This window comes from Conger conger, unplaced genomic scaffold (assembly GCF_963514075.1).
Source record: "Conger conger unplaced genomic scaffold, fConCon1.1 SCAFFOLD_67, whole genome shotgun sequence".
NCBI classification, from domain to species: domain Eukaryota; kingdom Metazoa; phylum Chordata; class Actinopteri; order Anguilliformes; family Congridae; genus Conger; species Conger conger.
This window is the reverse complement of record NW_026890518.1, coordinates 225,001-235,000: the sequence shown is the minus strand read 5'-3', so window position 1 is coordinate 235,000 and position 10,000 is coordinate 225,001. Positions and strand designations below refer to the sequence as shown.

The 10,000-nt window shown below is 52.1% G+C and overlaps 1 protein-coding gene across 1 annotated transcript in view; it reads right to left on the bottom strand.

Annotated features, from left to right (window-relative positions):
* Nucleotides 1–10,000, bottom strand: part of kita (KIT proto-oncogene, receptor tyrosine kinase a) — a 51,218-nt gene that overhangs the window by 21,710 nt on the left and 19,508 nt on the right. The window contains exons 10-11 of the mRNA XM_061230332.1: nt 2,306–2,412; nt 960–1,086 (exon numbers count right to left, since the gene is read on the bottom strand). Coding sequence (XP_061086316.1) covers nt 960–1,086; nt 2,306–2,412 — 234 coding nt within the window. The remainder of the gene's footprint in view (nt 1–959; nt 1,087–2,305; nt 2,413–10,000) is intronic.

Genomic DNA, 10,000 nt, shown 5'->3' with positions numbered 1-10,000 from the left:
TATGTTGTGTTGTACTGTAGGTACTGCATGTTGTGTTGTACTGTAGGTACTGTATTTTGTGTTGTACTGTAGGTACTGTATTTTGTGTTGTACTGTAGGTACTGTATGTTGTGTTGTACTGTAGGTACTGCATGCTGTGTTGTACTGTAGGTACTGTATGTTGTGTTGTACTGTAGGTACTGTATTTTGTGTTGTACTGTAGGTACTGTATGTTGTGTTGTACTGTAGGTACTGCATGCTGTGTTGTACTGTAGGTACTGTATGTTGTGTTGTACTGTAGGCACTGCATCTTGTGTTGTACTGGAGGTACTGCATCTTGTGTTGTACTGGAGGTACTGCATCTTGTGTTGCACTGTATGTCGCATTGCTCACACTAACCAGAGTCAGGTGCCATGACATAGCATCTCATGGAGGGTAATGTTCTGTAATAATATGGTGTCCTGGAATGTAACATCTTGTTAAGTGAGCAGTAATTTAATTTTATGTAAACGTGGGAATCATTACCTCTGAAATGTGTACAAATTTAAACTCAGGTTTCCTTCCTTTTTAATAGTTTCTTTTTTACATTTATTTTAGAAACAATGTGGTGACTGATATTGAACTGGTTCCCCATGCACCCTCTCAGAGGAACACAGCCATGCAGGTGTGGCAGGTTGTTTTGGATTGAAATAGGTTTTATGTGCAGCATGCTCCCTCGTGCAGTTGAGCCAGACGAGAGGACCAGAAGGTGGGGGTGGCACTTTTTGAGAGGGTTTCATAGGTTCCAATACACCAGACAAGCTCAGTAAAGGGTAGAACATTATTTGAATCCAAATCAATTCTGTATTTGACACAGGACTGGCAGATACAGTGAATGCAGTGAGAGCAGTGAGAGCAGTGAAGGGTTAGGGTTAGGGTTAGGGTTAGGGTTAGGGTTAGGGTTAGGGTTAGGGTTACACACACTCTCTGGACGTTCTCACCGAAGCGCAGTTTGTCTCGGGGAAACTCCCACTGATGGTCATACGGCAGCTGGGCGGGGTCAATGTAGACATAACTGTTGCCATGGATACCCTCAATCACCTTCCACTGGATCTGATACTTGGGTTTCTGTGGTAACAGAGATAGAGCTATATATACAGTATACTCACTGAGCAATTTACGCCTAATTTTTCATGTGATCATCTAATCAGCCAATCATGTGGCAGCAGTGCAATGCATAAAATCATGCAGATATGGATCAGGAGCTTCCCTTAATGTTCACATCAACCATCAGAATGGGGATAAAATGTGATTTCAGTGACTTTGACCATGGAATGATTGTTGGTACCAGACAGGGGGGTTTGAGTAGAGAGAGAGAAAGAGGGATAGTGGAGAGAGAGGAGAGAAGGGGATAGGAGAGAGAGAGAGAGAGAGAGAGAGAGAGAGGGGGATAGTGGAGAGAGAGGAGAGAAGGGGATAGGGGAGAGAGAGAGAGAGAGAGAGAGAGAGAGGGGGATAGGGGAGAGAGGAGAGAGAGAAAGAGGGATAGTGGAGAGAGAGGAGAGAAGGGGATAGGGGAGAGAGAGAGAGAGAGAAAGAGGGATAGTGGAGAGAGAGGAGAGAAGAGGATAGGGGAGAGAGAGAGAGAGAGAGAGGGATAGGGGAGAGAGGGAGGGGGGATGGGGAGAGAGGGAGAGAGGGATAGGGGAGAGAGGGGGGGGGTGGGGAGAGGGAGAGAGGGATAGGGGAGAGAGGGAGGGGGGACGGGGAGAGATGGAGACAGGGGGAGGGGAGAGAGGGAGAGAGGGGGTGGGGAGAGAGGGAGAGAGGGAGAGAGGGAGGGGGGATGGGGAGAGAGGGAGAGAGGGAGAGGGAGGGGGATGGGGAGAGAGGGAGAGAGGGAGAGAGAGGGGAGTAGGGGAGAAGGGGATGGGGAGAGAGGGAGAGAGGGAGAGAGGGAGGGGGGATGGGGAGAGAGGGAGAGAGGGAGAGAGGGGGAGGGGAGAGAGGGAGGGGGGATGGGGAGAGAGGGAGAGAGGGAGAGAGGGGGAGGGGAGAGAGGGAGAGAGGGAGAGAGGGAGGGGGGATGGGGAGAGAGGGAGAGAGGGAGAGGGAGGGGGGATGGGGAGAGAGGGAGAGAGGGAGAGAGAGGGGAGTAGGGGAGAAGGGGATGGGGAGAGAGGGATAGGGGAGAGAGGGAGGGGGGATGGGGAGAGAGGGAGAGAGGGAGAGAGGGGGAGGGGAGAGAGGGAGGGGGGATGGGGAGAGAGGGAGAGAGGGAGAGAGGGGGAGGGGAGAGAGGGAGAGAGGTGGAGGGGGCTGGTCGGGCGGGGCCAGGTGAGCTCACCTGCAGGTATTTGTAGAAGAGCAGTGCCAGGATGGCGGCCAGCAGAGCCGCGGCCGAGACAAAGCCGATCAGCAGCGGCCGGAAGAGCTGGTGTGGGACCCTGCGCTCTGAGGAGGGACCACACGGTCACACGGTCACACACGGTCATACGGTCACACGGTCACACGGTCACACACGGTCACACGGTCACACACGGTCACACACGGTCACACGGTCACACACGGTCACACGGTCACACGGTCACACACGGTCACACAGTCATACGGTCACACGGTCACACGGTCACACGGTCACACACGGTCACACGGTCACACGGTCACACGGTCACACGGTCACACACGGTCACACACGGTCACACGGTCACACAGTCTCACACGGTCACACGGTCACACACGGTCACACGGTCACAGTCACACATGGTCACACAGTCACACAGTCACACATGGTCACACGGTCACACGCTCACACACGCTCACACGGTCACACGCTCACACACGGTCACAGGGTCACACGGTCACACGGTCACACACGGTTTGGTCACACGGTCACACACGGTCACTTGGTCACACACGGTCACATGGTCCAACGGTCACACACAGTCACACACGGTCACACGGTCACATGGTCACATGGTCACACACAGTCACACACGGTCACATGGTCACACGGTCACACACAGTCACACACGGTCACATGGTCACACGGTCACACACAGTCACACGGTCACACGGTCACACGGTCACATGGTCACATGGTCACACAGTCACACTCTCACACAAGGTCACATGGTCACACTCTCACACACACTCACACACAGTCACAGGGTCACAGGGTCACATGGTCACACGGTCACAGTCACACACGGTCACACGGTCACACGCGGTCAAACAGTCACATGGTCAAAAGGTCACACACGGTCACACGGTCACACACAGTCACGCAGTCACACACAGTCACACACAGTCACATGGTCACATGGTCACACATGGTCACATGGTCACACGGTCACACGGCCACACAGTCACACATGGTCACACGGTCACATGGACACGCAGTCACACACAGTCACACACAGTCACACACAGTCACATGGTCACATGGTCACACAGTCACACATGGTCACACGGTCACATGGACACACAGTCACACACAGTCACATACAATCATAAACTGATAAAAATAAAACTGTAGACAGAGAGCTGCAGAGAGAGAGAGGGGGGGAGAGAGAGAGAGAGAGAGAGAGAGAGAGAGAGAGAGAGACCTGTTGTATGTGCTGTGAGGGCTGTGGATGGTGTAGTGCATTACATTACATTACATTAAATTATTAGGGTTAAGGGCCTTGCTCAAGGCCCAACGGCTACATCGGGATTCGAACCGCCGACCCTGCGGGTCCCAGTCATGTACCTTAGTCGAGTTAGTCAGTAGCTCTAAAACCCCCAGAGTTACTGTAGTAACCTGCAGCAAAGGCACTTAACCTGAAGCGCTTCAGCTACTACAGCTGCATAAATGGATTGAATGTAAAACAATCAGCGATAAACAAATAAAATGTAAGCCTATTTAAGTCGCAGTGGATAAGCGTCTCAGCTAAACGCCTGAATGGCGGAGAAGGGCGACGTCCACGCTGTGATTGGCTGGCAGGTTGTTTGCGGTGTGTTATTGTGAGGAGCTGTGCTGTGATTGGCTGCAGGGCGGTTTGTTATTGTTTTTCTCTGTGTGCTAAAGCTGCTGAGCGCTAAGGCGATTTCCCTCCTCTTCAGAGCTGAGTTAGCAGGAACTAAATCCCCTTTAAACCTGTGAATGGTTCCTTAAACTCCCCCCCCCCTCCACCACAAGCACTAAGCGCATTAGCACCTCTGTCCCACGCTGGTGGGGGGTCACCCCTGACCCCCCCAAACTGCTCCAGTATGCTTGCATGTGACTGCCAGAATCTCTGGGCATCTCACATCCACACAGTGTACCTTTTCACCTATAAATTTGAATCATTTGATGATCTGTAAAGATTTACAATGTGTTGCATGTACAGTGCATCCGAAAAGTATTCACAGCGCTTCACTTTTTCCACATTTTGTCGTTACAGCCTTATTCCAAAATTCTTTTTTTTCCTCCAAATTCTACACACAATACCCCATAATGACAATGTGAAAAAAGTTTTTTTGAGATTTTTGCAAATTTATTAAAAATAAAAAAACTAAGAAATCACATGTACATAAATATTCACAGCCTTTGCCATGAAGCTCAAAATTGAGCTGAGGTGCATCCTGTTTCCACTGATCAACCTTGAGATGTTTCTACAGCTTAATTGGAGTCCACCTGTGGTAAATTCAGTTGATTGGACATGATTTGGAAAGGCACACACCTGTCTATATAAGGTCCCACAGTTGACAGTGCATGTCGGAGCACAAACCAAGCATGAAGTCAAAGGAATTGTCTGTAGACCTCAGAGACAGGATTGTCTCGAGGCACAAATCTGGGGAAGGGTACAGAAAAATTTCTGCTGCTTTGAAGGTCCAAATGAGCACAGTGGCCTCCATCATCCATAAATGGAAGAAGTTCGGAGCCACCAGGACTCTTCCTAGAGCTGGCCGCCTGTCTAAACTGAGCAATCGGGGGAGAAGGGGACTCTCAGACCATGAGAAACAAAATTCTCTGGTCTGATGAGACAAAGATTGAACTCTTTGATGTGAATGCCAGGCGTCATGTTTGGAGGAAACCAGGCACTGCTCATCACCTGGCCAATACCATCCCTACAGTGAAGCATGGTGGTGGCAGCATCATGCTGTGGGGATGTTTTTCAGCGGCAGGAACTGGTCTACTAGTCAGGATTGAGGGAAAGATGAATGCAGCAATGTACAGAGACATCCTGGATGAAAACCTGCTCCAGGGCGCTCTTGACCTCAGACTGGGGTGACGGTTCATCTTTCAGCAGGACAACGACCCTAAGCACACAGCCAAGATATCAAAGGAGTGGCTTCAGGACAACTCTGTGAATGTCCTTGAGTGGCCCAGCCAGAGCCCAGACTTGAATCTGATTGAACATCTCTGGAGAGATCTGAAAATGGCTGTGCACCGACGCTCCCCATCCAACCTGATGGAGCTTGAGAGGTGCTGCAAAGAGGAATGGGCGAAACTGCCCAAAGATAGGTGTGCCAAGCTTGTGGCATCATATTCAAAAAGACTTGAGGCTATAATTGCTGCCAAAGGTGCATCAACAAAGTATTGAGCAAAGGCTGTGAATACTTATGTACATGTGATTTCTTAGTTTTTTATTTTTAATAAATTAGCAAAAATTTCAAAAAAACTTCTTTCATGTTGTCATTATGGGGAGTTGTGTGTAACATAACAAAATGTGGGAAAAGTGAAGCGCTGTGAATACTTTCCGGATGCACTGTATATAACTAAAAATATGAATATGAATATAATATAAAGTTTTGTGTGAATACTTTTTTGCTTTATTCTCGGGACTTTTGCTTTATTGAATGTACATACACTTTGCACCGAAGCCTGGTCCTGCTTTAGCTGGAGTTTGTTTGCACCCTGCCTTTAGAAAAAATTTACAAACAGTGATAAAAGAGAAAAAACACTGCTATCTCAGATAAACTACTCACACACCCAGACCACTGGCGTTTCAAACAGTTACTTGATCTCCAAGTGTATGCATCCCCAATATTATATTTACTTTCAGCACTCATCAGTACAACTGCGCTGTTCTGAAGGGTCCATAAGGGGTCCCTCAGTGTACAAGCCACAAAAAAAGAGTTCACAAACTGTTTTAGTTTCAGCTGAATACTCAATTGTTTAACACATACAAGTAGCCGAGTTAGCCCACGCCATGCTACAAGAGTTAGCCCACGCCATGCTACAGGAGTTAGCCCATGCCATGCTACAGGAGTTAAGGTTAGGTTTAGGGTTAGGGTTAGGGTTAGGGTCAGCAGTTAGACTTTAGGGTATGTGTTAGGATTATGCATGCACCACATGTTGAGCGATACACTGAGGAAAAGGGGAAAAGTGTTCAAGTCACAGAAGAAAATTTACATTTGTGAAAAGGCAGACAGCAAGAAGCACCTGGAATAACTTTTATGTAAATAAGAAGCTGAAGTGAGACAAGCTGCCCTATGCAAAGAGCCTCACAGCAGACACTCACTCTACAAATTACCATTACAGCTTGACTGCATGAACATTACGACTCCCAGTGAACTGAACACAGAAAAGGACACGGCTCCCAGGAGGAGAGGCTGTGGGAGCACAGCCTGGCAGGGCACGGCTCCCAGGAGGAGAGGCTGTGGGAGCACAGCCTGGCAGGGCACGGCTCCCAGGAGGAGAGGCTCAGGGAGCACAGCCTGGCAGGGCACGGCTCCCAGGAGGAGAGGCTGTGGGAGCACAGCCTGGCAGGGCACAGCTCCCAGGAGGAGAGGCTGTGGGAGCACAGCCTGGCAGGGCACGGCTCCCAGGAGGAGAGGCTCAGGGAGCACAGCCTGGCAGGGCACGGCTCCCAGGAGGAGAGGCTGTGGGAGCACAGCCTGGCAGGGCACAGCTCCCAGGAGGAGAGGCTGTGGGAGCACAGCCTGGCAGGGCACGGCTCCCAGGAGGAGAGGCTCAGGGAGCACAGCCTGGCAGGGCACGGCTCCCAGGAGGAGAGGCTGTGGGAGCACAGCCTGGCAGGGCACAGCTCCCAGGAGGAGAGGCTGTGGGAGCACAGCCTGGCAGGGCACGGCTCCCAGGAGGAGAGGCTGTGGGAGCACAGCCTGGCAGGGCACGGCTCCCAGGAGGAGAGGCTGTGGGAGCACAGCCTGGCAGGGCACAGCTCCCAGGAGGAGAGGCTGTGGGAGCACAGCCTGGCAGGGCACGGCTCCCAGGAGGAGAGGCTCAGGGAGCACAGCCTGGCAGGGCACGGCTCCCAGGAGGAGAGGCTGTGGGAGCACAGCCTGGCAGGGCACAGCTCCCAGGAGGAGAGGCTGTGGGAGCACAGCCTGGCAGGGCACGGCTCCCAGGAGGAGAGGCTCAGGGAGCACAGCCTGGCAGGGCACGGCTCCCAGGAGGAGAGGCTGTGGGAGCACAGCCTGGCAGGGCACAGCTCCCAGGAGGAGAGGCTGTGGGAGCACAGCCTGGCAGGGCACAGCTCCCAGGAGGAGAGGCTCAGGGAGCACAGCCTGGCAGGGCACGGCTCCCAGGAGGAGAGGCTGTGGGAGCACAGCCTGGCAGGGCACGGCTCCCAGGAGGAGAGGCTGTGGGAGCACAGCCTGGCAGGGCACGGCTCCCAGGAGGAGAGGCTGTGGGAGCACAGCCTGGCAGGGCACAGCTCCCAGGAGGAGAGGCTGTGGGAGCACAGCCTGGCAGGGCACAGCTCCCAGGAGGAGAGGCTGTGGGAGCACAGCCTGGCAGGGCACAGCTCCCAGGAGGAGAGGCTGTGGGAGCACAGCCTGGCAGGGCACGGCTCCCAGGAGGAGAGGCTCAGAGAGCACAGCCTGGCAGGGCACGGCTCCCAGGAGGAGAGGCTGTGGGAGCACAGCCTGGCAGGGCACGGCTCCCAGGAGGAGAGGCTCAGGGAGCACAGCCTGGCAGGGCACGGCTCCCAGGAGGAGAGGCTGTGGGAGCACAGCCTGGCAGGGCACAGCTCCCAGGAGGAGAGGCTGTGGGAGCACAGCCTGGCAGGGCACGGCTCCCAGGAGGAGAGGCTGTGGGAGCACAGCCTGGCAGGGCACAGCTCCCAGGAGGAGAGGCTGTGGGAGCACAGCCTGGCAGGGCACGGCTCCCAGGAGGAGAGGCTGTGGGAGCACAGCCTGGCAGGGCACGGCTCCCAGGAGGAGAGGCTGTGGGAGCACTGCCAGCCCAATGGAGCTCAGACAGAGCTGCATTTTCTCACTAAATGTTTACTTTCCCAAAATTAATCAGACACCCCCAATTAAAGAAACTGCCAACAAACAAAAAACTGCCCATCCTATTAGCAGAGGAGAAGAGCCGTCATCTCCAGTGACATGAAGCACAACAAACCTGTTTATTTGTATTATTATTTATTTATTTCTAAATATTTTCTCTTTCTTATTTTAATGTATTGTTCATGTTCCTTTGTTTAGAATTGTTCATGCTAATCGTTCAAGTATTGTTAATGTCCAATTTATGTTTTATATATATATGGTTTTATATACAAGCTGTAATGTCCTGTCTTGCCAATAAAGTAACATGAGAGAGATAGAGTGAGATAGAGTGAGAGAGAGTGAGTGATAGAGAGTGAGAGAGAGAGGTAGAGAGACTGTGAGTGAGAGAGAGAGTGTGAGAGTGACAGAGAGAGTGATAGAGAGAGTGAGAGAGAGTGAGAGAGAGAGTGATAGAGAGAGTGAGAGAGAAAGAGAGAGAGAGAGAGGGAGAGAGAGCGAGAGAGAGAGAGAGAGAGAGAGAGGGGGAGGGAGAGAGAGAGAGAGAGAATGTGAGAGAGAGAGTGAGAGAGAGAGAATGTGAGAGTAAGAATGAAAGTGAGAGAGTGTGAGAGTGAGAGTGATAAAGAGAGAGTGAGAATGAGAGTGAGAGAGTGAGAGAGAGGTTGAGAGTGAGAGTGATAAAGCGAGAGTGAGAATGAGAGTGAGAGTGTGTGTGTGTGAGAGAAAGAGAGATAGATGATGGCATTTCTGTCAGGAAACACAGCTATATAAGCCTTGATATCTGACTCCTTAAATGATAAACAGTTGGCATTTATAGAGTGCCTTTATCCAAAGCACTGTACAATTGATGCTTCTCATTCACCCATTCACACACACACACACACACACACGCACACACACACACACATACACACATACACACACACACACACACCAACAGCGATCGGTTGCCATGCAAGGCACCAACCCGCTCATCAGGAGCATTTGGGGGTTAAGTGTCTTGCTCAGGGACACTTCGACACAGCCCGGGCGGGGGATCGAACCGGCAACCCTCCGACTGCCAGACGACTGCTCTTACTGCCTGAGCCAATGAGCCGACTGCTCTTACTGCCTGAGCCAATGAGACGACTGCTCTTACTGCCTGAGCCAATGAGACGACCGCTCTTACTGCCTGAGCCAATGAGACGACCGCTCTTACTGCCTGAGCTAATGAGACGACCGCTCTTACTGCCTGAGCCAATGAGACGACCGCTCTTACTGCCTGAGCCAATGAGACAACTGCTCTTACTGCCTGAGCCAATGAGACGACTGCTCTTACTGCCTGGGCCAATGAGACGACCGCTCTTACTGCCTGAGCCAATGAGACGACTGCTCTTACTGCCTGAGCCAATGAGACGACTGCTCTTACTGCCTGGGCCAATGAGACGACTGCTCTTACTGCCTGAGCCAATGAGACGACTGCTCTTACTGCCTGAGCCAATGAGACGACTGCCCTTACTGCCTGAGCCAATGAGACGACTGCTCTTACTGCCTGAGCCAATGAGACGACTGCTCTTACTGCCTGGGCCAATGAGACGACTGCTCTTACTGCCTGAGCCAATGAGACGACTGCTCTTACTGCCTGAGCCAATGAGACGACTGCTCTTACTGCCTGAGCCAATGAGACGACTGCTCTTACTGCCTGAGCCAATGAGACGACTGCTCTTACTGCCTGAGCCAATGAGACGACTGCTCTTACTGCCTGAGCCAATGAGACGACTGCTCTTACTGCCTGAGCCAATGAGACGACTGCTCTTACTGCCTGGGCCAATGAGACGACTGC